The 27,693-nt window shown below is 42.5% G+C and overlaps 1 protein-coding gene across 1 annotated transcript; it reads left to right on the top strand.

Moving 5' to 3' along the window:
- Positions 1-366: 366 nt before the first annotated feature.
- Positions 367-26,957, top strand: zhx2a (zinc fingers and homeoboxes 2a). Its single transcript, XM_051407603.1, has 13 exons — positions 367-811; positions 15,211-15,748; positions 16,162-16,860; positions 18,079-18,291; positions 18,968-19,225; positions 19,514-19,729; positions 19,921-20,005; positions 20,253-20,438; positions 21,225-21,634; positions 23,175-23,427; positions 23,523-23,679; positions 24,033-24,152; positions 25,255-26,957. Exons 2-12 carry the CDS (start codon positions 15,650-15,652, stop codon positions 24,148-24,150), a joined length of 2,694 nt encoding a protein of 897 aa, XP_051263563.1. The 5' UTR covers positions 367-811; positions 15,211-15,649; the 3' UTR covers positions 24,151-24,152; positions 25,255-26,957.
- Positions 26,958-27,693: the final 736 nt, after the last annotated feature.

Below are 27,693 nucleotides of genomic sequence, written 5' to 3'. Positions count from 1 at the left end.
TCACTTCAGGGCAATTTCTCTCACCAACATAAACTGTGAATATCAGCTGACCTCAGACTAACCTTTGTGGTTCCAGATGTGAGTGTGTTTTGAGTGTGTGTGTGTGTGTGTGTGTGTGTGTGTGTGTGGTGGGTGGGTGTGTGTGTGGGTGTGTGTGTGTGATGAAAGCCGGGGATGTAGGCCTAACACACTGCAGAACATCTTCCACTATAGAAAGCACTGCAGCAACTCAACACCTCACACTGGGAGATGGGGGGCGAGAGAGAGAGAGAGAGAGAGAGGGGGGGGGGGGGGCGGGGTGAAAGAGGGAGGGTGGGACTTTTAGGGTAACAACACCCCCTCCCCTCTCTCTCTGATACTGTAATATTCAATTAGGTCCAGGCAGAGAGGCAGGCAGGCATCAGCACGGGGACAAGTTGACGGCAACAAGACGCAGTTCATTCATTGTTACAGCAGCAGGCACGCTCCGTGGAGCCGCCAGCACTCCTCCTGCAGCCCGGGCAGAGAGTTGCTTCACTTTCCGCCGCCTGTTTCTGAACTTTTCACGGCTGTAACACTATGGACCCGCTATGGACGGACACCGGCGCTCCGGTACGGCATGCAAATACGTACTCTGACGTCGGCGATCATGTGGCTTTTGGCGTAGATCCTCCTTGTGATCGCCAATTTTTTCTTTCCTGTCGCCTGTTGTCTGCTCGGCTATTGGACCGCCGCGAGAGTGTTTGAAGCACATTTGTCTCGTTTTTCGTCCGGCAGTCGCTTTGGGGATTGTACCGCAACCACCTGAGCATCGCGCCAAATCGGTGTGCAGGTAAGAAATGGATAAACTCTGGCTCTGTTTTTCCACACGGCTCGCCACGGCTCTCTCTCTATCTCCCCTCCTCCTCCTCCTTCAAAAGTCCCTCAAGTTAAAACTGCATGTTAGTTGTTTTTATGCGCCTGTCTGTCTTTCGCGCGGCTCCCAAACACCCACACGCCTCTGTATAAATATTTTAACTTGTCTAGCCGCATGAACTTTGCCTGCCCCGCCGTTTACACCTGCGTGCTCACACAAATGTGTCCGCCAACTTGTTTAATTGGACGTTTTCTCCCCCGCGTTTAAGTTTCACTTTGATATGTTGTGACCGTGGAGGGAGAAGGCAGAGGGGAGAAACATCGTGTCTACTTTTCCTCCTCCCCGTGTGTCGACATAACCAGCAAAACATGGCCGTCCTTTGCCGACATGTTGTTACGTCGATGGCGAGAGGGGGAACATTTGGGGAGAGTGTTTTTCTGCGCCCCTCTGTCACATCTCGGGTTGGCCGGTGGAAACCGCCGTTAAACTCCTCACCGCCGCCGGTGTACCCGCTCACATTCAGCGGGACTCAGGTTTGAGGAGCAACTTTTTTCCCCCGACGTTGTTTATACACTTTGATTTGCGCGACTCTGTGATGTAGGCGTAACGTTACCCCTGGTGATGCCTCCTCCCCTCCGAGATCACGGCTCTTCCACTGCATACAGACACAGCACTGTAGCACAGGAGCTGACTTATATTCGTTGCTGTAGGCCTGTAAGTGCTGTGAAAAAAAATAAAAATAAAAAAGAAGTCAGGCGTGGTTGCTCTTATTCAGAATATTAACTTTAGTTATAAACCCAGTGCTCTCGGACAGTAAAGCAGTCTGTGCCAGTCAACACACTGTGCTGTAAACAGGGGGGGGGGGGGTGTCCCCAGTTCACCCAGTGAGACATTTTGGAGGGATAGTGGTTGTTTGATTTATGTCATTGTGTTGCTTGTTGTCCTGCACTGCACAAGATATGAGGAAGACACACAAACACACAGTATGGGGATCAAACATGGCACATGCTGTAGTTATAAACAGTCAGATACTCCAGTGCCATAGTTCAAACAGCTCGGCTTAAAATGTAGTAAAACGTATCTCCAAACCATTTTTTCCATAATTGCGTCATATAACAATAAATCTCATACAACACTGGTATACTGGTGTCATATAGGTTAATTATTGTGAGACCATGCCATAAAGTTACTTTAAAGTCACTCTCAACTCACTAACTTTACCATAAGCTGGGAGCTGCATGTTTCCATCAGACCAGAGTGCATTAGATTCAAGCCTTACATAATTTGTCTTATTGATTTTTGGACCTATGACGTAATTTGGGCATCGTATCTACAGTAGTACTAAACACTATCAATACCCTGGATGGATATCGGTGCTGATGCTGAGCTTTTTAAACTCTTTGGCATCAGCCATGACTTTACTGATCCGCATAAAAGACATTTGACATTTGTCAAGACATTTGTGTTGATTGGTATGAGATGAGTACGTGGTATTGATGCCCTAAGTTGAGGTATTACGAGATTCTCTTCTGTATTGTGATGTGACATAATACTGGTTTGATATGAGTCACCACGAGTATTGGTGATGATGTTGTTAATAATAAATGATGAGTAAGGGGGAAAAAATGAACACTTGACTATGACATTTCCAAGACTGGAGACAATCAGGCACAGTAACACCAGCTGGCTCCCAGTGCCAGTTACATTCAGTTATGGACACTGAGAGCACGTAGGTTGAGATTAAAGCAGCATTTCATATCTCGCATATATGACTGGTTATGATAAACAGTCCTTGACGCAGTTTTTACTGTGCTGTAATTCCACGCACCTGTTAGCCAGTGTTCCCTCTCAGACCTCTGACAGGTCTACAAACTGGGCCAATTAATTGAAAGGCATTTAGACTGTTCTGTATACTTCTTTGCCGAGTAAAGCTGTCATGTCATAGTCTGTGTTCACATTCTTAGTGTGCGTCTGAAAAAATATCTTGTTCATTAGACAATATTCCCTTCACACTGGCATGACCTGTTACGTTGTATTTCTAAACATTCCTTGATCTACAGCGGAGCCCAATCCGTAGAAGATGTAAGTGAGTTTGATCACAGTGCATTTAACCCCCCCCCGTCATACCCGTTACCAGTGATTCCTCTGGGTATAAACTTGGCTTCGCTCACTAAGCCATGCACTCTTGCTCTTTCCATGTGAATAAAAATGTGGCTCATGTTTGTTCTTCTCATGGGTTCCACTTGTGATCTGCCAAATCACAGATAATGTTATATAATTTGGAATGACAACCGGCTCATTTTTATTGGTGGCTGAACAATCAAAGCGCTTCTGTTGATAAAAGTAATTTTCAAATCACACACAGACAGTTGCTTAGCGTATTGTGTAGCCAAGCTTTCCTGCAGATCAACGCAAGGGAATACAACCGGAAATATGTGTTAGTAAAGTCTAAGAAATGAATAACACACTTAAATAAAAATGAGACCTGTTTTACCAAGTCAGTGCACTAGAAAAAAGGGGTGAATATAAAGGATGACAATTTAAAATCCCTATTGTTGTTCAGTGTTACGTATATAGGACATTACGGAATTGTTTTTACAGTTTGACAGATGCAAGATTAAGTCTGTTTGAATATTTTTTGGGGGGGAAATTGTTATTCTCAGTATTACTCAAGGGATTAGAGAAATGCACAGATGTCACAGACCTATCTTGTTGTCCATAACATCAGTGATTGTCCCATCATCACGACACTCTGGCGGCAGTAGGGAGACAGAGAGCGTCTTCGTAAAGAGGGATTTTATGCACACCCGGAAAAAATCATTTGGTTTATTTACAGCGAGGAGTTTGGCAGCTATTATTTTTGAGGAGTGGCATAAAAAAATAAATCTACCCTCATTGAATTGCCTATTTTTCCAGTCGTACCCAACCATGCGGCGTTCCTCAATGTACTGTGACCTCATAGAATGTCACAGTCAAAACATCCAGCTGTGAAGTGATCCGCTCTATTTGTTCCTAGAGGTGTTTATTCGTTTACTGTAGTCAGATGGTGGAAAATGAAAAAGACTCAGTCTGTCTCATTCATTTAAATAGAAACCATTGGTATGCTCTTGACGGTGAAGAAAGTGTAGTGTAGTCAAATATCATTTGTATAGATGATTTGTGAGATCTAATTGTTGACAGTCATCATGCCACCAGATGTTGCATGCGCCAGTTATAATAGGAAGAGCAGTTACAGATTGCTAACTGAAAATAACCCTTGAGCAGGAGATTGACAGTAAAACACACACACACACACACACACACACACACACACACACACACACACACACACACACACACTATTATGTTTGTTGTTGAGTTAAAGTGGTGACAGGTAGTCCTGTCCTGTCAACCTCAGATTTAGTTCATCTGTGTCGAACCAGACCAGTTTTCTATAGTTCACATTTAGTGATAAGTGAAAATGCATGCTATGTAGTTTTCCATGCATGGTAATAATGATAAACCGCTAGTAAGTCACAATATCAGATATCATTTAAATTGATCCTGTTGACAGCTCTCAGTCTCCCCTGTAGCTGCTGAGCTAACGTTACCTTAGCTAACATTACAGTTTCACTGACTGACAGGACAAGCTGCTGCTCAGCTCTGACTGTCATACGAATATCAATGTGACATTAAACTGTACAGTTGTCCGATTATTGTTTTCTGTCTGCACTGACCAGCAGCTATCTAGCTAGAAAATGATGTGCGCTAACAGCTACTGGCTTGCCATGCAGGCCTACCGGACAACAAAAAAAAATAAATGTTCATACAGCTTTCAAAATCTGGAGCACGCGAGCAGAATTGATCTTGCTTGTAGGTTGTAGTGATGGGACATTTAATGATTTACAGGAGTCAGTGTTGCTGTGGCATGTTCTTGCTCAAACCCTGGCTGATGATAATGGGTTTGTGGATTTGTATAGCAGTATACTGCAGTGAACCAGAAGCCTGTGTGCCTTTTCTTTAACTTTCACTACTTGTTTAGGCATTGCTGACAAATACAGTATGCTGCATGTAAGCTAAGACAAACACAGAACTATAGAACCAATAAATGGATGCTTTTGACTTCACACCTATTTATTCCATGATATGTGGATGTTATTTTTAGAGTCGTGCTAGCTGACCTGTGTTGGGTTTCAACACGTTTTTGTTTTTCACATTCATCAGGAACGCCCAGCATTTCCTGACTGCACATCACACTTCCACATCCAATCCCGAGCTGTATAATGACTGTCCATTCTCTTGGTGAAACACTGGAATGAGTCATCATGGGTTAGAGGACGGAGGTTGTTGTCATCACGGCCTGTCGTGCTCAGCTTGGCTCTGTGATGAGATCATCAACATCTATGTTGTGCTTTGTTCCAGTGTTTTTCAGTTCAAGTCATCTCGCTGTGCCTCCGCCGGCTCCTCAGACATGTTGTTAGGTGACTAAGGCAACCACAGAGATGAGCTCATCACCTGTAGGTGGGGCTGAGAGGGAGATCGTGATGGAAGGAAGGAGACAATTAGAGAGGCAGAGCTGAAGAGTTACGTGAGGACAGAAGGAGAGGGAGCATGAAATCAACACTGTATGAGAGTGTGTGTACGTGTGATGTCTGAGAGAGACAGAGTGATACATGGGAAGAGACAATTGAGTGACACTGCACAGGAGAGGAGTGAAAAGCCAACAGAGACTAAAGCCCCACATGCACCTTAACCTGTAAAAAGCGGTTTTCTATGTTGGTGTCAAGTCAGTTTTTGGTGTAAAACGCAGTGATTTGCTAGCTATTTCCAGGTAAAGCACACAAAAAGCCACAGAGCTCATACATGTGATGGTTTTATGTGTCCATTAAGGCAATCCCCTTCTCTGGTATGCCACTGGAGGTCATGTCCCCAGTCTGTGTCCTTGAAAACCTTAACAAAAAAATAAATTACAGTAGAGTATAAAGAACTGATGGTACTTCTGCGGTACTTAACATGTCGGAACTCAAACTATAGGTGATGCCGAGCGAGCCAGAGAGTGACAAAGCGAAGAAAGACGACATGAGAGACAGAATGTCTAAGCGGTGTGAATGAGAAACAAGAGACAGGCTTGGAGTGAGAGACTGCAAGATAAGGTCTGGTGTACCTGCTCTTTCTCCCAGTCAGTCAGTCATTTTATAAGCTGTGTGTTTTATTAGGGACTTCACTGCTTCATTGCTGCATTGATTATTATTTAAGTCTATGGGTGCACAGCAGTTTGTGCAGAGGTGGGCTTCTGCATGTGTAAGCATGTATTAAACTACCCCGTGTACATCATCTACCAGTCAGAGGGCTCATTTCTCCTTGCCGCTGCAGTCTTTCAGAACTTAAAAGTAGCTTCTGCGGTTGACAAATGAAATCCTCTGGTGAAATGAACATAGCAACCACTGCGTGCAACTGTCGAAAAAGTTAACGCCTTACCCTTGAGTGTCACGTATGTCATGTAGGCCACTCAGGCCTCTGTGAGCGTGTGTGTGTGTGTGTGTGTGTGTGTGTGTGTGTGTGTGTGTGTGTGTGTGTGTGTGTGTGTGTGTGTGTGTGTGTGTGTGTGTGTGTGTGTGTGTGTGTGTGTGTGTGTGTGTGTGTGTGTGTGTGTGTGTGGAGTAGCTCCCCTTCTCCCATCCCACGGTGTCCTCCCAATTTCAAGTTTGGAAATAAAGGAAAGGTGGGTGGCGGGGGGGGCTTACTGAAAGGCTTTCTGCACTGCACCACGTCAGCTGCTGGCAGAGCATAGACACACCCCTCCTGCCAGGGTGAGACCAATGAGGAGAGGCTGAAGACAATTCGCAGGCCACACCCACTGCAGGGAAGGCAGAGATTGACAGGTTGGAAATCTGGCCGCACAGGAGCACTAAATGCTCGCTGAGACTCTAACAAATACAAAATAAAGAGTGCCAAAGTATCCAGGCTTTCTCATTTGGACTCCGCAAAAGCATAAATCCTCCTCCCTCTCATGCATGCATACAAATAAAGGGCGCGCTGTATACAGCAATATAAATATTTCCCATAAACATTACATTGAATTATAATATAATATAATTTGCAGTGATTACAGTGTCGTAACTGTTGGACTGTAAGTATTGCAAAACTCCTCCCATGTCCCTTGTCATTGTTGACCTAATTTTCAGGCTGCTGGTTGGGTGCAAGATGACCCTTGCCCTACTCCACTTGTGTCCCATAGTGCATTTACTGTAAGTAGAAACTCAAATCTTTACCCTGGCAAAACCAAAAAAATTCAAGAGCATTTTAACTGTGGTTTCAGCTCTTAAAAGTTGACATTGTGGAGTACAGTGTTTCCGTGGGAGAGTAATGCACCGTTATCAGTGTAGCGGGCTGTCTGTGCACAAGGCCATTAGGGAGAGTGAATTAAAGGAGCATAGAGCTGGACAGGGGGAGTGCAAATAGGACAGCAAAATCAAGTCAAGGGGGGCCATTATCGTGGAAGCTAAATAAAAACGTCCAGGAGTTTACCCCTGTATTACTCCATTGCTGTAATGAAACTCTGCCCTGGGCTGCACCCCATCTGCTTTTCATTCCCACTCACAGCCCTCGGATCAAGTGAATGCTCGCTGACGTATTGGCCTCGTCATTGGGGTCACTTTGTGTGAGTTTATATGAGGTTGCAGCAACAAACTGAATTGAGACAGCCTTACGTGTTCCACGAGAATATGTGCGTAGGATACACATAAGCCCACCATAGTTTGACTCTCAGCTCATTTTGGGTCCATTGCTGGACCGTAGCAGTGAACAGTTGCATTCAGATGATGCAGTCCCCCATGTTTTACGTGTACACTGACTTATACAAGGTAAGACGCAAGGTTTCGTAGCTCTGAATATGTCATTCTCGCATACTAATAATGTCAAAGATTTGTTAATATGGAATTACTCATATGGTGTAAACCTTGCCGTCATGCAGAAAAAGGTGAAGTTTAGCTGGATTTGAAACAACGCAGCTGTCGTGACTGATTGACCTCTGCTGGGTTTCTGCTCCTGGATGCAAGCACGCACTCGCACACGCTCTCTGTTGGTTACAGTGTTACCATAGTAACACAACCATCATCCGCAGAGTGGGTGACACTTGGATATTTTTATAGCTTGCCCTTTGTGTGTGTGACGGTGCGCCTCTGTGTGTGTGTTCCATGAGGAGACAGGTCTGGCAATGTGAGACTAGTTGTATGTGTTCAATGTTACGTGAAGCAGAATAAACGGAAGAGTGGATTCTTCCTCAAATCCAACGAAGCTGACTGCACTGTGTATCCATCACACCGTATATAGGCCACAGTGTCTCTCACAATGTTTGTAGATTGAATATGGTCGCAGCAGCAATGACCAGTCCAGCTTTCTGCAACTTCCATGTCAAAGTTCTGATGGGTATGTGACATTGCAAAAGCACTCCCTGCAGCTTAAGAAGATTGAGTGAAATACTGTAGAGGGAAAAAGTGGGAAAATGTGCAATATAAACAATTTACAGGAGCTAAAATTTGCTGATGTGACTAAATCTTCTAAATCTAAAACAAAAAAATTGAGAGAGCGTGTAGTAAAAGCTGCTGTGTTACTGTGATACGGTATCAGTGTACGTGTCAGATATGATTCAGGTAATTCAGAGATGCTGGTTTGTCCACCTGATTTTTGTGTGGGGGGGAAAAAAAGTCAATGAATATCTTGGACACAATTCTTTAATAGCCCAAATTTAAAGGAGTAGTTTGACATTTTAGGAAATGTGCTTATTCTTTACAATATTATGGGGGGTTCTATGGAGTGAAGCAAGTTCTAGTCTGGTACAGTTTTATGCTTATTTTTTTGGGGGGACATGTTAATAAGCGAGCTTTAGAGGTGCTGGTAGGCAGATTTTGCTATTGCTGCTACTGGCTCCAGCTAAATGTTGACCATACATATGTGACAGCAGTATCAATCTATCTAACTCTTGGCAAGAAAGCAAATGACTGTATTACCCAAAAGGTCAAAATATTCCTCTTTAAATGCCATCTAATATACTCAATATCAGCATTGGCCTTAAAAATTCTTTATATGTTGGGCTCTAGTGACAAAGTAACAGTCTCCATCATTTATCCCCATTTAGTCTTTTTCCCAGCCCAGCAAAAGTAGTGCTGCTCTGTTGCTATGCAGAACAAATCCAGCACTCAAACACAGTGCAGCACTGCTTTGCTGTAGAGGAGCCGCGTGATGAGATTTAAATTAATTCTGCGACGGTCCGAAATTCTGCTTCTACCACCCCTGCTGGGACACTTTGTAATAATGGTGGTGGTGCTTCTCCTCACCCACACAATTTAAACACACACTTTGTCCTCCTCACTGCAGTGGCTGACTTGTGGAACAAGCAGTCAGGAGGGAAAACACACTCACAACAGACCGAGAGAGAGAAACACACCCCATACAGCAATGCCAACAAGGCCATGTGTGCACTCCCTCTGTGCAATATGTTTTTGTTAACTTGTGGTATGAAATGTGCGGTGGTGTTTCAAAGTTTTAGTTAATGCAACAGCAAAGTCATGTCAGTCTTTCTGCAGTTTCTGCTTTCTGGCCTTGTGCTTGTGCTTGTTATTTCAGAGCTCTAGTGTAACTGGCTGGTTTGTACTTCATGCATGGCTTCAAGTGCGGGAGCCGCAGAGGTTGCCGTTCATATGCCTTTTGTGTTTGTGATGACTGCATGCCTGAAAACTCTGGCACTCGGTTGGCTGTGTCTCTAGATTCGTCTCTCCAGCCTCCTTATTTCTTCAGCAACAACAATGAACCCCACCACAGTCTGCCAGTTGTTCAGCTGGATCTTTGTTAAGCCCGTTGAAGAGAGGGAGAGCTGTGGCACAAGACACATTTTTTCCACATTTCACACAGTGTATGGCCTCGAAACAGTGCACCTGATCAGCCTGGCTGCATTGTATGATTTTATATTCTGTGTGTGTGTGTGTGTGTGTGTGTGTGTGTGTGTGTGTGTGTGTGTGTGTGTTGTCAGTAGTATGCACTCACTTGTTGCCTTACATTTCTCTATGACACACAGGCAAGCCTTTAACCTTGTCTCACTGAAAGTATAGTTGCAAGGATCCATACACATTTTTTCCCCCAATAATAACTTCATTATAGGCATCAGTCATGACAAGTTTAGCCAGGAACGTATATATTGAGAAGTTGGAATGGGGGTAATTTGGTTCAGATGGGTGGATTTAACAGAAGGCCACACTGTTTTTCCAAAATTCCAGTTTCTGGGAGCACAGTCTGAACTGTCCCCCCTACTAAACTTTGAGATTACATTAATGATACACAGAAATAGAAGCTGAGTCTAGTGTGCTGCTGTGACTCATCTGTTCAGTGTCATTCTCTTCTCACTGCTGTTTAGATAGATATCCTTCCTATAGCACCACTCTATTTCTGCTGTATTAGATCATCTGTCTGTCTTCATACATTAGACAGGCTCAGTGGTACGGAGCATTTGTATTGATTTCCCCTGCGTTCTCTCCAGTATGTATGCCAGTGTGTAGCCTAAACTGATTACTGCCAGGGCTGATAAATGTATTTGCTGCCTGGCAGCATTAAAGGTAACTCCTTCGGAAAGATGGCTCCACTAATATAATGCACCAATGAGACAGACAGCCAGACAAGAGGCAAGTACAGACAGACGGGCTGGCAAGGGGCTGCCAGCCTGAGTATTCATACAAGTTTAATGAGCATCCAGACAGTAGGGAGTTTGTGGCTCCAGCACGGATCTCACTCTGCACACAGAAGCTAACTGGCTGACTAGGTTTCGACACACTAACGAAAAGGTGGGGGAGTAACGGTTTGACCCAGGTTACAAAAGCAGTCCACAATTTGTTAGTTAGTACGTTTTTGGGCTGGAAACAAAGCGAAAGTAATTATGTGAAAAGCTCAGATGGCTGACTAGCAGTCTGAAACAGGGATTTTTTTCACCTCCACAGCTGAGATGTTTGCAGCCAAACAAACAAACAAACAGCTCAGAGAGTAAAATCCTTCTTTCAAGGACACCAAATGAGTCTTTTCTACTTTTATTATATTCCATGAGACTGGAGCCCATTAGTTGTTAGTTGTTAGGTTGTTCTAAATGTATTATACAAGTTGGTTTCATAACTTGTTTCAGTGAACATTTAATTAGTTATAGATTGCAACGGTTTAAGGACCAGTGTGTAGAATATAGCGGCATCTTGTGGTGAAGTTGCAGATTGCAACTAACTGGCCACCTCTCGCATCTGTTTCTGACGACCTTGGAATGAGGACGGGCTATCAAGTGTGTAAAGAGAGAGCGTCTGTCTTTGTGTTTCTCTGCAGAGCATGTGCAATTGTCGCTAGACTTTACAGGAGGTGCTCTGTCAGGAATTTAAACCCCCTTATCTGCAGTACTGTAGAAAACCGTCACGTTTTCAGAACTTTAGCATCGACTTAGTACCGAAATATCGGTTCTTATGACATTCATAGTACAAATATTGCAGACTCCATGGACAGCAGAGAAAAGCCTCTCATTCTAAGGTAACAAAAACACAACACAACGATCCTCCTAAATCTTACACACTGGACCTTTAATAATTACACACTATACCAATTATCTATTCCAAGGTGGCATTCAGTGCTCCCTTGTAGCCAGTTAAACCAGTAAGAAAGCTGCTCTTCCCTCCTCCACTGTAAATGATGGAGTAGAGAGAGGAAGAGGGTTTTGGTGCCAGTGTATCCTCAGTGTTTAGCACTCTTTACACAGGCTGTTCTCTTTGTTTGAGACAGTCAGTGCACACAAGTTTAACTCGCCTGCAACATCTCAAACTGCGGAGCTGTTTGTGTTTATATTGTGTAAGATAATGTTCCTTTTTCTGAGTCAGCCTCTGCTCAAATCCTGTCATGTTGTGAACACTTAAATGACTCAATAGGCACTTATTTAACATGCAAACCAGCGTCTGATGTCATCCAGTGACTTGTAGCCAATGTGTGAGGAGCCACTGGCATTATTAAGCTTTATAGAAGTAATGTTTATAGATTACTAATATAGATGTTGCATAAATGGAACTGTTCATCCTCTCTCCCTCTGCCTGTGTGGGTTCAACACACCAGTGGGAGGTAACATGGTCCAGCTACAGCTTGGTGCTTTCTCTCTTCCGTTCCGTTAAAAGCCTGCTCCTCGTCCAGCCTGAACATCCAGTCATGTGTCAGCAGCAGCAAGGCAGCAGAAGTTCAGCAGGTCGCATGGAGTGGCACTTCACATGCAGCTGACAGATGCATCTCCAGCTTCTTATCACCAGATGTTGGCCACATTGCTGGATTTCGGGCAGACTTTGAGGGACAGAGTGATAGTGGGTGGAAGACTAAATATGGACACTGCAGTGTGTGCGCTCTTAGAGGGTCGTTCAGCTCCCAAATCAGGGTTAGTAGGAAAATCAGGAAGCTTCTAACCTTTATCTGCTGCCTGAGAAATATTCTCTATGAGCTGTTTATGACTAGCTCTGATAAGTCTGGGAAGTCTTTTCTTCCACTTGTGACTGTTCCTTGATCTTCCACATTGCCTTGCAGTGAGTGAAGCCGAAGAAACCTCACAAATGCACCACACCTCTCTGCGTCCTGCAGGAATGGGATTTTCCAATGCTTTCAAGACACATGGCCTTATCAGTTATTTCTGCAAGATTTGTGTTATTCCGAGGATCTCCGTGGGGTTGGTGATTCTGTCTCTTAAGATGCCAAACGCAGTCCCTCACGCAGCCCGGTCATCCCCGTATTCACAGTCTCTGTCAGTGACATGGATGCAGCAGCTACTTGACTACAGCTCTACGTCCATGGTTGCTATAGCGACACCATGGTAATGAGTCTGCATCCTAATGATGCCTCAGTGGGTTGTTTGAGGAGTTGAGATATCTCGGGACAATGAGTCGACTAGCGAATGACAGCCTTCAAGCCTTGAAGGGTGCAGTGCCATGTGATTCATGCGTAAAGGGCCCAAATTAAATATGTTACACTAAAGCGTGATTACAGAGTACAGGCCTAACCTGCTGAGCTGACTCTAAAGTCTTTCTTTTCACCTATTTTTTGCTGCCCTATCCTTTTGCAATGTAACTACACAGGCTTATATGTATACTTGTAAACAGGTGCTTTGTTTGGTGAGGTTAAACCCATTTCTTACGTCAACATTTACTCATATTCATCACATATTTGAGTAGCATTGTGTACAGGAGATTTTAATTTACACTTTCCCTTGTCCTCTGTGCTGACTTGGTTTTATGGAACCTCATTATGTCCTGATAGAAGAGCCCCGCTGCTGCATCGACTCATTTGATTTTTACTCATGTGAATATGAGTACGAAGCTTCTGCACGAGGCCTCCAGAATATCAATAGACTTTTTCACTCCGATAAGCTTCTCCCTCTCTACTCTCATTATAATATTACCCTAGGAAAGTTCCTCTGCTCACACTTCGGTAACTGCTTTTTCTTGATGGAGGTGTCATTTCACAGAACCCAAATAAAGCTGCTCTCGGCTTTTTAAGATACGTATCCGAAGCCGCTTTGTCTCCAGTTTCTCACTCTGTTCGCACTCCACAGCACGACGTGATTTATGATTAGTCAATATTTCTCAGGTCTTACTGACAGCCACAGACTTGTCAACTGCATATATTTGCATGTGATCGCTGTGTTATCAAACCACTGTTATCAAACTGATGATTAAAGTGTCTACATAAATAGACGCAAGGGGAGTCCTTTGTAAAACTTGTCTAGAAAAGCTGGTTGTGAGGTATGTTGTCATTTTCAGTCCAGGTGATGCTGCAAAATACAGCTGCCACCTCAACTCTTCTTGTCTCTGACAAACTTTAATTATACCGTGTGTGTTGGGAGTCGGCAGAGTTCGTGTGGTCATATTGTTGCTCTGATTGTGCAACCACTTGTTTTTAATGTATTAGAAAAGCTGAAATAACAACAACAATCACAACACAGGAAATTAAAGAGCCTGAACTAGCACTCCAACTAACAATTACTTTCACAATCAATTCATATAAAGATTATTTTTACCATTTAATTACTACACGTTGCCTTTTACTCCTTTTTCAGATTTGCCTTGTGGGGGTTTGATGAGGTCTTTTTCAGACCTCTAGTGTCCAGTGATTTAGCTCCTTAGCCTACTACAATTAGTTTCTAATTCTTCTTAAAGGTCCGGTGTGTAACATTTAGGAGCCTCTTTTGTTTGAATTAGAAATGGAATATAATATTTATAGGTATATTTTCATTCATGAAATCGTTATGCTTTTGTCACCATAGAAGGAGCCGTTTTTTATCTACAGATGCCACAGGTCGCCTTCCGTGGAGGCTGCCATGTTGAACCGTCAGGTTTCTACAGTAGCCCACAATGGACAAACCATACACTGGCCATTTACTTTTTTGCGCGTTTCGCAGCCACCTTAGTTTCTGCTTGTGGGGGTTGTATGAGGTACTTACCAATAGTCAGTGTATCACCCACAGTACAATGAAGTCCGAAGCAGCAGACGCTAGCACGGAAGCTAAGCAATGTACTGCTGTAGACAGGGGCAGCAACCAAATATGTTTTAGCCACCTAACAAATCAATATCAGTTTAAGTGTACGCTATATTTAGAATATTTTCACCACTTTACTTTGCCATCAGCCAGCCCATTCCGACTGGGAAGTGAAGCTGTAGTCGCTTCGTTTGTTATTGTGACTTTGGTGTTTTAAAGGGTCAGTTTGGATCTGAACTTAGCCTTTCAAGTTTTATTTTCTGTGTTGTACTCGTCTGGCAACCGACCACCTGTAGACCGTCTGCTCTGCTGCACTGTTTGTTTGTCAGCTTCCTTTGACCTTTTTCGTTTTGAGCCACTTTAGCCCTCTGGCTGACTGTTGACTCTACCTCTTTCAGGTGGCGGCTCGCTGCAGGTCCACAAGTGACACTGCTGAGCTTAAATAACTCAGCATGTTGCATATTTCTTGCCACGCTCAAACCAGCCAGTTTGGTGTCCTTGAAAAGGTTGTCTATAGTATTTTCTTACCCGCGTTTCATTTTTGTTTATTCTCCCTTTGCGTATAATCCAGTGTCTCAGTTGTTGTATTAACCAGTTTCTCCACATAAAGTTGATTTTATGTGGCGAATAAGAATAATAGCTATTATATTGATTATTGTACAGACACTGATTCAAACTAATTCCACTATCTTTTATTACTGTGACTTGTATTGAGTGACCATGTCTATCCAGATGGGCTCTGTGACTTAAATGCACTTGAGTCATAAATAGCAGGAATAGAGGAAATGAAGAACATGGGTTAAATGAAGTTGTCTAATGTTTATAATAATCAGTTTTCCTACTCTGGCTCTTTTCTTCTTTTTCCATCCAGGCAGCATCCTGTCATGCAGTTCCAGGAGGTCGGCCAGCACTGGAGCTGACACTGTCAGCGAGCCCAGCCTCCACTACACTACAACAGCCCATCTCTACCAGACCTTCACCTTCCACTGCCCTCCTCTCTCTCCAGCCACTAATCTCACCCCAGGGAAAGACTGTTCTCCAGACTCCTTGGCTGCTCGCTCCCATCCCAGAGACTGTCTTGCGCTCCGTGCCTTTCTTGATATAAGAGAGAACCCAGGCCTGCATCTGGGTCCTAGTACAAGCCAGTCCTCCTGGCTATTTAGACTGTCTATCCAGCCACCACTCTGTGACAGTAGTCCTGTATCCTGCATCCTGGGCACCTCAGCCTCCTTTTATATCACCACTGGCCAAGCACAGGCACAAAGTGAGGGCAGCGGTCCACCCAGACGAACCCAGGATCTACCATCATCATGTCCAGTCGACGGAAGGCCTCCACTCCCTGTATGATCCGAGCCGACCAGACCATGGTGGAGCTGGATGATGAGGCAGAGGAATCACACGACATGGAGGTACACTTTTAAAATGCCTGGCAAAAGCACACCGATAAAAGGTTTCATAGTTCCATTTGAGGGAAATTAACTATTTAATTTATTTCATAGCTTATTTTTAGAGTTGTTTTTATTATTTTTGGCCCCCATTGATATATGAAATCCTTTGGATCCAATTCATGAATTAATGTTTGAACATAAAAACGGGTTTTAACTTGTGATTTAAAATGGTCTTGTGTAATACACTGCACTTTATTTTGTCATTTTTATTCATCCGAATGCATTTTCTTGTTTTTCTGTTTTCTGTGTATTTCATTGCTTGTGTACGGATTCCAGAAAGATTAAATTCATAAATCTATGAGACGATGCAAACACAACTGCATTGTAAATGCCATTTCCCTTTTAATCTGAATACCGCCATCTTCCTCTATCAGACACCAGCGGAAAACCATACTGAGGAGGCACCTATGGAAACAGATCCCTCAACAGAGGCAGAGCCTTCCGTGGAGTTAAACCCTCCCACAGCTCCAGACAAACCAGCAACCGAGCCACCAGACCTTTCCAAGCCTCAGCGTAGGCAGCAGGGGGGCTACGAGTGTAAATACTGCCCCTTCTCCACACAGAACCTCAACACTTTCAAAGAACACGTTGACGCCAACCACCCTAACGTCATCCTCAACCCCCTGTACCTGTGTGCCGTCTGTAACTTCAACACAAAGAAGTTTGACACCCTGACAGAACATAATGAGAGGTGTCACCCAGGGGAGAGCAACTTCAAATTCAAACGCATCAAAATGAACAATCAGACAATCTTAGAACAGACAATAGAGGGGTTCAGTAACAGTGCGGTCATTTACAACACTTCCAGTGCCATTTCTGGCAAAGGACACGAACTAGGCACTGTTCCCCTCAGCAAACCCACCACAGTCAAGATCGGTAAACCAAAAATAATGTCGTCGGATAATAAACGGACAGAGTCTCAGTTGGGCAAACTGACCCCAGATCTGGGCAAGAAACCAATCACAGCCCTCAACGTGAACGGAACAGTCATCATCCCTGAGTCGACTCTACTCAAAGCAGACGGCCTTTCTCACATCATGCCTTCCCTACAGCGGCCTCTAAACTACACCCAGGTAGGACTCAGTGGAGGGAGGATTCTCCTTTTCTTTTATGTACTATTCCTGTACACTTAAAGCAAGTTTGGACAGTTTGGAAAATACACTTTTCTTGGTTTCTTGTTTTTTTGCAAAGAGTTAGATGTGAAAATTGAGACCACTCTCATGTCTGTGCATTAAATATAAAGCTACAGCCAGTGGGCAGTCAGCTTACCTTTGCATAAAGGATGCAGGCAAACAGTTAGCCTGGATCTCTTCAAAGGTCACAAAATCACACTTCAATAACACATTAAATCATGTTTTTTTTAATTAGTACACGTATTTCACAAAATGTTAAACTATTTAAGCTAAAATAGCTTAGCTTCAAGGTCTGAAAAAAAACAAGAACCCTACCAGGACCTGCAAAGCTCACAAACAGACATGTTTCTGCAATTTCCCAGCTTGGGATCAATAAAATATATCTATCTATCTATATTCATGTTTTTAAACAAGATATATCATGTTCATTAATGAGCTTCAGATGAGGGTAGTAGGCAGGGTTTTTTAATCTTTGGACAGAGAAAAGCTAGGTGTTTCCACCTGCTTCCAGTCTTTATGATAAGCTGTCTCTTGGCGTAGCTCCATATTTAGCCTGCAAACATGAGACTGGATCTTTTTCTCTTACAACAACAAAAGCAAATACCCTAAATGTCAGCATTCCTTTTAAATTTTGGCAATGCTTTGAAAGTTGGCTTATAAAAGGGAAAAGTTTGAGAGAGTCAAATTAACATTTTAATGTTTTGCTGGTAGTGCTTTATTTTATCTGTCTTTCATAATAATTTCCATGAACGTTTACTGGAAAGGCTATGTGATCTAGTGATAGCTATAAGGAAAAAGGAGATAAGGCTCACTTGGTGCACTTCAATCAATTAATTCCAATTAATTGCTAGTGTAACCTAGAGAGTCTATTAGTCCTTGCACAGCAGAACGGCTAAACATGCAAAAATGTCAAATTTTCCTACAAGGCAAGCATTCAGTTGAATATATGTGGAGAATAAAGTTGCTAATAATAAACCTAATTACATTCTTTTCCATAATTGGTACCAAATTACATAGTTTCAGGATTTTCCAGTGTCGTTATTAGGAAATTATAGGAAAATCAAGTGTTCCTTTTTGGTTTCTTCTGTTTTTAATATCCACCATGCTAAATATCATGTGAAAGTCATTCAGTCGCCATTGCCTACCATATTATTTCAGGTGCCGAAGATCGCAGTGCCCCTCAACACAACCAAATACAACCCTTCGCTGGACGACAACCTGACACTCATCTCATCCTTCAACAAGTTCCCCTACCCGACACAGGCTGAGCTCTCCTGGCTCACCGCAGCCTCAAAACATCCAGAGGAGCAAATCAAAGTCTGGTTCACCACACAGAGGCTCAAACAAGGCATTAGCTGGTCTCCTGAGGAGGTAGGAATTACGACAATAAAAACATTTTTATTGCACCAAAATCCCTCAAGTGTGGTTTAGTGTATTTTGCCAGGTCTTTTTCAAAATTCAGAAGCTGAGATAGAGTAAAATTAATAATGGTGATAGAAACTGTATAAGTACCTCATGTTTGAAATTGTCTTAATTATTATCAGATTCCAAATAATGAGAATAATTAGCCTTGGCCCATGTTATATCACTCTAAAGCAAATTATAGTTCAAAGCAAAGCTGCACTAACTGTCTGTATTAACCACTGATCAGGTTGGTGGCTTTTGTTTTGTTACTAATCCACGTTGTTAACTTATACATAATTTTCACTTTTTACATTAACAAACAGCTAACTAACAATCTTACAGACCTGCCAGATTACAGTGTACATTTCTATTTTGGGTAATAAATTAATTAAACAAATTATACCACATTCTCCATTTTGAAACATGCCATTTCACCAGGCTTTTATTTTCTAGTATAATTGAAAATAGTTAAGTTGTTAAAACGAGGCGGGAGTAAAATAATTCTGCCACACTAATGGCTGCAGATAATAACTAGAATAATGGTATAATTTAATCCAAAACTTTTCAGCTTGGCAGTCATACATACAGATAAGAGATATGAGTTTAAAGTTTTTTTTTAACAAGTACTTTCCTTTCATGACAGGTGGAAGAAGCCAGGAAGAAAATGTTCAATGGTACAATCTCCTCCGTGCCTCAGACCTTCACCGTCGTAACTCCTCACCTCAACTCCCAATCATTCACCAACCCGTCAAACCAAGCCTCCAAATCCATGCAGCCGGGAGCCTCTGTCCTGCAGTCCCTCCCCTGTCAGCTCCTGGGACAGACCAGCCTGGTGCTGACGCCTGTAGCCAACGGCTCCACTGTCACTTGTGCACCACTGGCACTCACCGTGGCTAACCAGGTACAAAACATCATTTTCAAACATATTTATGTAATCATGGGCCACTGCATTAAAAATCTCCTCCCATCTAGTATAAACTAAACTGAACACATTTCACATCTCCTCAAGTGAAAACTGATGTAAAACTGTGAATTTAACACAAAAGAAAAGGATTGTATGAATGTATTGAATTAAAAAATCTATAAATTATTAAAGAAACATAGAAAAATATATACATGTACCATGCTTGATTTAACTTGACAGACATATGATTTGAGGTAGTCAAACCTTCCACCATGTTCACCACAGGTGGCACAGTCGCTCAAACGACCCCTGGCCTCCCCTGTGATCGCCACAGAGAGTAAACGACCCTCCATCATTCAAACCATCTCGGCGCCCATGGTCACATCCAAACTGGTATCGCCCAAAGTGCTGAGTTTCACTGTTGACCCCAATAAAACAGCGGAGCAGCTATCAGTACTGAGGTCCAGCTACACACAGTGTCCTTTCCCTGAGGAAGATGAGGTAAGAATAAGTGAGTGAAATGACATTTTTTGTGCCATAAGGATTTTTGGCTTTGAGATTTTTGTAGCTGCTTTTAGCTTTGGCTAATTTAGTGCTACTGGCTTTTAAAAAAAAAAAAAAAAAAAGTACTGTCACTGATAAACACCCACACTTATTGTTTGATTTTATGTTTTTATCTTGTCATGTGATAGATCTACAGGCTGATAGAGACCACAGGGCTGTCCAGAGGAGAGATAAAGAAGTGGTTCAGTGAACAGAGGCTTCTTAATCTCAAAGGTATGTGGTATGATCAGTGCCGCACAGATAAAACGATGAACCAACCTGACTGTGATTAATCATACATCTTTCTGTAGAGTTTAAACAAGTTAGTTTTGACTCTCAGAGGTTTAATTCCTAAACAATTAAAAACGTACTGTTTGTGTTCTCTCATTTAATATGTAATAATATGTTCCCTGTGTTATCTTGGAAAATTCGCTCGCATATTTTGCTCCTTAACATCTCGCTCTGTGTGTCTTTATTGAAGGTGTTCCACCACCTCCAGTGTTGGTGAAAGCAGAAGTGACGCCAACACCCAAAGATGGCCCTGTAAAGAAAGCGGTCCCCAGTCAGTTTCCCCTGCTGGAGAGGGTGAAGGGGAAATCATCAGAGCAGCTGAAGGCACTGGAGGAGAGTTTTCAGAGAAGCAGCTCTCCAACAGAGGCAGATCTCGGTAAAATCTTCCACCAGCCGATTGGGTGTTAACTCATTCCTTCTTTGGTTCATAGTGTATAACGTACAACAGGCAAGAAAGGTGGAAAAGAAGGGGAAATGCATCAATCCCCCTCCGCTCAAACGTGTTTAGCTTATTGTTACACTGAGAGTGGACTGTGAACAGTGAAGAGGAAGAAGTGCAGTTAAACTTTTGTTATTTTACTTACTTATTTCCCGGTGGTCGCAGCCCGAGTCATAAATTCCGATGCTTGATGTGAGCATGTTACATTTGTCTACAGAAACACAAAACAGCCCTCCTGCAGGTAGGTAGCTAGGTTGGAAGCACAAAATCGGCATCCAGCTCTGTTTATTTTTAGGATCCATTTACGTAGCATAGTTCCTAACAAAATTTATGGCAGAACTTTTCAACTACTTATTAAAACTTTGAGACTGATGTAGGGTACATTGGGTGAGAATCAGTTGGTCAAATTAGCAGTGGGGTAGTGTTCTTGTCAAGTTTAATATACCCACTCTCTAACTTGGATGTTAGAATTACTTAAAGAAGTCCAGTAGTGTTTTGGTCTATTTATACTGGTTCACAGCATGTGACTTCATTTTCTTTCACCCCAAAGGAGCTGCAGACCCATCTCTGGTGGGTGCCTGCATGACAGGAATAGCAGAAATGTTTTTAATGAGCCCATTTTAAGTCCCCTGGAGAGAGACTTAATTCCCAGGTTCCCAAAAAAACCCTTCCACTTCAAGGTAAAACGGCTCATCTGATCCACTGAACTCTGTTCTGCTGCAGACCAGCTGGCCCAGGAGACCAGACTATCCAAGACGGAGGTGGACTGCTGGTTTTCAGAGCGCAGGGGTCTGAGGGACAACATGGAGAAGGCTTTACTCACCATGGCTTCAAAGAACACAGAGGACAGAGTAGACCGGCCGGGAGCGCTGCTGAACGGGGCATCTCATCATCGGGAGCAGGACGGAAAATCTCTTCGCTCCTCTCCTCACCCCCCTGTCCTCTCCTCTTCCTCCTCCTCATCCTCCCCTCCTGTCCTCGCAGCCTCCTCCCCTCATCCACCAACCCTCTCCTCCTCTGCATCACCTCCCATCCTCACTTCATCATCCTCCTCTTCTCCCCATCCTCCCATCCTGTCAGCCTCCACGAGCCCGGCTCCCATCTCCAGCCGCTCCCTCGCCCTGCTCAGAGAGGTACGAAAATCAGATGAAAACATGTCAACACCAACACTGATTAGATGACAACGTATTGAAAAATGACACAAGTTAGAACTTAAATGCAAGCTATACTGATATAAATTGCTGCTGGGCTGCTAAAGGTATCAAGACATTAATGAGTTGTGACTTTAAAGAGCTTAGTTAATGAGATCACACCTTTTTTAATACAATCTGAAGTGAGATGTGTGAAATTGATTCATCTTGAGAAGGTATTGTTCCGGTACTTGAGGAAAAGCTGTGATTGAGACTACATGATGAGATTTGCTGATACTTTGATATTAGAAGTGAGATATGACAGCAGGAGACTTCAAGGTCAGATCTGACAAACTAAAGAGAAGCTGCTGGAGAAGTGTTGTGTCTAAAAACACAGCAGTATCCTCATGGGATTACAAAGCCTGTAAATGGAACATATATCCATGAGATATTCCCAGTAACAGGACGCACGGGCCACAGGCTGTCAGTTAATGATGACCCATATATGTTGGCTAACTAATGTTTGCAGAGTTTTAAATCCATCAGCCAAATATTAAGCTTATCTACAATAGCTAATGTATTTATGGTATTACCCAAACCCATGTAGTGCATAGAGGATTTTAAACAATTCTAAACTTGCTTTAAAAATGAAAACAATGTCAACTACTCTCCTGTGAGCTGGTTCTGTGTTTCACTGCTAGAGACAGTTTGCCAAGAATTGACCCAATGCAGCAAAGCAAATGAAAGAAAAAGAGGCCCTGCTTATAACTGTTGTAGTTACGTTGTGTTTCCATCAATTAATAAATGTCATAAAGCACTTTTTTAAAACAACACTAAGAGTCTACAGCAATGCTAACATGCATTTAGGCATAGTGGTGCTAAATGCTAACAGCAACGTGCTCACAGTGACAATGCTTACATGCTAATGTTTCGCAAGTGCAATGTTTACTGTATTAATTTAGTTGTTCAGTGGTGGAGGAAGTATTTAGATCCTTCACTTAAAGCAGCAACAAGGAACTTTCACTCTTTGTTGATTCTGGCAGCCCCTGTGGACAAAGGTGGTAGAGTTTCAACTGCCTCGTTTCATTGATTTCAAGGGGAATAAAAAGAATAGCCATCTTCTCAGTGATAGTCTTGTTTATTTCTGTAGGTCGTATAGAGGCATCAGTGTTAAATTGTTTCATAGCCAGTTAAAACCCCTTTATAGTAGGTTTAAGTAAATGTACTGAAATATATAAAAATACTACATAACAAGTAAAAGTCTTCATTAAAAGTATGTAAGTATTATCAAAATGCACTTTAAGTATCAAACGTAAAGGTACTCTTAATTCAGAAAAAAAACCCAGTGAGTGTAAATTTGGGTGTTGTACTTAGTATTTAATAATAAATTATACACACAAACTATCTTTCTTTCCTCAATAGCTAAGCTAGCGTTGTTTATCACACAGGCCCAGGAAAGCGTTTAGTTTCTGCTATGTAACAGTGACAAATATATTTTGTATGGTGTAACGTTTTCTGTTGGTCACATGATTTGTCTTGACAGATGTTCTGTCGGACTCAGTGGCCATCTCCTGAGGAGTATAGCCAGCTGGAGGTCCAAACAAGCCTTGGACGTACAGACATTGTCCGCTGGTTCAAGGACCACCGCTCGGCACTGAAGAACGGTGAAACTCTGGACTGGATGGAAAGTTTCCAAAACCCAAACCCTGTAGAGCAGCAGAAAGCAGGCCAGGAACAAAACGGCCAGAGTTCTGACAAAAACCAGAGTGTTTCCTTGGAAGTCAACACTATGAAAGGTGAATTTCATTTTTTTTCTCCTCTCAATATCATTTTGCAAAGTGTTCTACACTCTTGTTTGACTTTGTGTTTTCTCTGTTGTTTAAATCTGCAGTGGAGGAGGCTGGTGAGAACACAGCAGCTGCAGAGCACTCTAAGCTGTCCGACCAAGACAAAGTCCAGTGGTTGACTGACAGATTAGCCCACAGTGTGTCGGACCTGAGCCGGACCAGACCGGACCAGACCAGCTCTAGCGCTGCCGACAAAGGAAGGTGGGTGGAGAGATGGAAACAGATCTTTTATCCTATATTTATTTCCTGTGAAATCCATGTTATAAAAACAAAGAAAGATCAGCTCGCTGCCAATATTAGATTTTTTAAAAGTACTATCTGAGGAGTTATTTTAAGATTTTTTGTGAAAACGGTCTAAAAATACAGCACCGTATGGGCATCGCAAGTTGTGGGTGCTTCATTATGTTCCGTTCTTTGCACTTATTTGTTGCATCAACTAGGTTTTCATGCAGGGTTCATGGTATTTCTCACGGAACCATGAAGTGTGCAAAAAGTGTTTCTAGTTCCTAGAAGGAGTCTATTTGTGTTTTAAACTTTGTCTGTTTCCTTGCCAGGTGGGTAAAGGTGACTGTGGCAGTGGGGGAGGAGAGTGAAGGAGGAGAGGAAAGACAGAGGTTGGCAACAGACACCGACGTTCTGACCTTGGAGCAACCTGGGAGGGTCACTGGTTGATGGTAGGTTGGACTGGTAGAATATCCTTCAGAAGGAAACTACTGTGAGATTATTACAGGAAGTGTTGAGAAACTAAGAAAAGTGTCAGACCGAGAGCACTGATAAGATGAATCATCAACATAGTATGGCCTTTTTAAACCTTATAAACCTCGGTTGGGCTAACACATTAGCAATCTATTGCCTGTTTATTCATATAGCATTCATTCAAAGTTGTGTCTCTGGCCACCTGATGAATGTCCAGAGAAAAATATCTGGCTCTTTAGCTTGCTTGTCACTTCACTCTGGTCCCTAGCTTTATCTGTCTGCAGTTTGGTGCTGGGCAGGAAGCATACAGTGGGTTTATCAAAGCTTTTTGGCTGAACAAAGTTGCCTGCTGTGGCTGAAACTAATAACTGCACTTATAAAATATTTATTAGCGCAGCTTTAAAGTCTGTAATGAAGAATTTACTACATCTATACCAATCAATAAAGGGTTAATTATAGGTGAAAACAAGTAGGACATGGCTGCTGCTGTGTAGGCTGCAGCGTTTCCCTGACTTTCACTCAATGCATGCTGGGATGTGCTCCAGCCCTCTTTGACCCTGAAAGGGAATAATTGGCGGTAGAGAATGGATGGATGGAGATGGATTTTGTGACTTGACTAAATAGATAAATAGGTGGTGAACTGTTCCTTTTAAGAAGCCACAGCTGCAGCCTCCAGTTACCCAGGAAGTTATTAGGGTGCAATTACCTCTGATTGGTCCTTCAAAAAGATGGCATAGTGGGGTGGCAGGATGATATTTGGACCACACCATCATTAGCATTGAAGATATTGTCACAGGAAGGCAGAACGAAGGGTGCAAGTGGGGCTAGATTTCCAGTTCTTTTATAAAAATATTCCTTTTGTAGCCCGAGTTTTGTTTACACTTGAAGTGCATAATAACATATTTTTGTCAGTTGACGATTTCTAAATGTCTCCATAGTGACCATAGCAGTCAAACCAGTATTTTAAATTATAATCTGGAAACAATGAAATGCACTTCTTTTGAAGGCAGAGCGGTGTTTTTTGTGTAAAGAGGAATCGGTGTTAATTCCAGTCCCTGTTTCTGTCTGATTGTGTTCCAGGTCGAGTAAATCATTGACTGCTGAGTCACCGACCACCATGCAACGACTCAAGATGACCAAACGTGGAACCAGTGATGTAACTGTCTGCCTGTGATGTCATCACAAAGCGCCAGAGACTTTGGAGTTCCACAGTTGAAGCACTGATGTGTGATGCAGATGCTGACATTAAGAGGAGTGCCAAAGCTGGACTTGATGCATTGTTCTTACTACTACACTTTCTTTCTTTTTTTTTTTTTTTTTTTTAAAAAGAAGAAGCACCCTTGTAAATATTTTTCTGTATTACAAAAAAAAAAGGTTTGTACAGTTTTACTGGGAGGGCAGGTTTTGTTACATTTTAAAAAAAAAGTGATTGGTGCCCCAAAACCTGGAATGTTTTTCTGTTGTTGTTGTTTTAAGATCAAAGTGTATAATAGTTATTTGCTGAAAATCAGTCCTATTTCTTTTTCATAAATCATACCTGCGAACCACTCATTATGAGTAGTCTTTGATGGCACTTGCATATATCCCCGTGGTAGTGATAGATATCTTCATGCTAGGCCACTTCATCTCAAACTGTTAGGGAACGGCACCTTCCTTTTTTTCTCCTGCAGCGTCACCTTGACTCAAAAGTGCTAGAGGGGGGGGCATTTAGAAGGCGTGACAGTGTTCTGGGCAATATGAACACAGCTACAACCTCACCGCCGAGAGGCCAGAGAATGAACAGCCACATGGGCAGACCAAGAAAAAGACGCATTAGGGCAAATGAATGAATGGATGGATGGATGGATGGATGAATGAATGCACTGTACGTCCCAACATCCAGTATTTTTTCTAATCAGCTGGCTCTTGCATCAGTACCCGAGGCATGTTTAAGAGGCTTTAACAGCACAGAATGTTCCTTTTCCTGATATAGAAACGATTAATTTCACAGAGAAGAGAGTGGAATGTCTGTGTGATCGCACCATGCTGCCTTCTCAGCGCTCTTATCTGACATTAGCTGTCTGCTGCAGAACCCGGGTACAGTACAGACTGATGATGACTTCAGCATTTTCACTTCTTTGTTTTGAAAAACTTGAAATATTCTTAGCTGAACTTTCCAAGAACATTTTGGTGAAAGTGTTTCACGCATGATAAAATATCTGAAGCTCCTTTCATTTGAGCCATGTCAGATATCCACTTTGCTCAGCTGTGATCTGTGAACGCATTTATTTGTCGTCGCTCTGCGCTCTCTGGCTTTAGGAAGGTCCTTCTATATCAGAGCTGGATTGGGTTTAGTTGATTTATGTACAGTCAGTTCAGAACACCTGAAACAGTGGTTCACAAGAGATGAATGATAAAACCTGTGCCGAGTTTCTGAAAAACAGCAAAAAGCATTTGGATCATCACAACAGCCGAAATTGTCATGAACCGCTTGCATGTGCTTCAACAATTTTCATTTTAAACGACTCATTTTCAAAACTGATTTAAAGGGATATCTGTGATTTAGTGGTCAAATTGTGAGTGAAAACAGTTCAGTTGAACCGTCATTTTAAAGTGGTTTGAACAGCAGGTGTATGGCTGTTTCCTGACTGACTGTCTGTTGCTGCTGCTGATGCTTTAGTTTCATGTTCAGACGAGTATCTGGGATACTGTACTTTTGGTTGGCTAGAATGGAAAACCGCTTGCATTTTCATTTTCTACTTTAAGTCTGCTGTAACTCAATAAATACAGAACCAACTGTAAAACCGTCTGTCTTCCAATGTAAAGTGTGAAGTGTATGTATCAGAAACCTGAGTTTGGACGAGGTACAGGGAGACTGATAAACATTACTTGTTTACTTCAGTGCAGAATTATTTAAAGTTAAACAGACAGAAACCCAGTGAGGAGTTAAACAGAATCTGAGAAAAATCTCTTGTAGACTGGCCTACTGTCAGCTTATTTTAAATGTTATACATTTATACTTGCTTGTATCAGTTTGAAATTATGCATTTGTTCAAGCCCATTTGTAATCAAACACACGTCAGCAGCACCAATTACTGCAGCTAACAAACTGTTGAGAGTCCTTAATAGGAGGCTTTTAATAGGACTTGAATTTGACCGAATGTGTCGGTGCTACACAAAACACCGTACATGTTTGGGGTCATAGTAAACCTTTTAGTCTGTGGCCATTTGCAGATTAAGTGGCAACTCCAGAACTGCCAGCAGAACAATGTGAAAATAATGAGTAAAACCTTGCCGCCATCAACCCACTGACTGTATAAACTGTTGCAGTTTGCGTAATACAACATTAACTTCTTTTTGAGGCACAAATATTAGCTTTTGACTGCCGGCTCTTTCAAGCCTCTGACACTAATATAGCTTGAGGAGCTATTACGGTAAATATTTGTATGGAAAGTGCCTCAAGAGGTCCACAGTAGTTTTTATAGGTTTCACTATGCTGGATTCATGGAGGACATTGACAGTTTAAAGCGGTTTATCTCA

Source organism: Dicentrarchus labrax, unplaced genomic scaffold (assembly GCF_905237075.1).
Source record: "Dicentrarchus labrax unplaced genomic scaffold, dlabrax2021, whole genome shotgun sequence".
In the NCBI taxonomy this organism is placed as follows: Eukaryota; Metazoa; Chordata; class Actinopteri; family Moronidae; genus Dicentrarchus; species Dicentrarchus labrax.
This window is presented reverse-complemented; position numbering and strand designations above follow the sequence as displayed.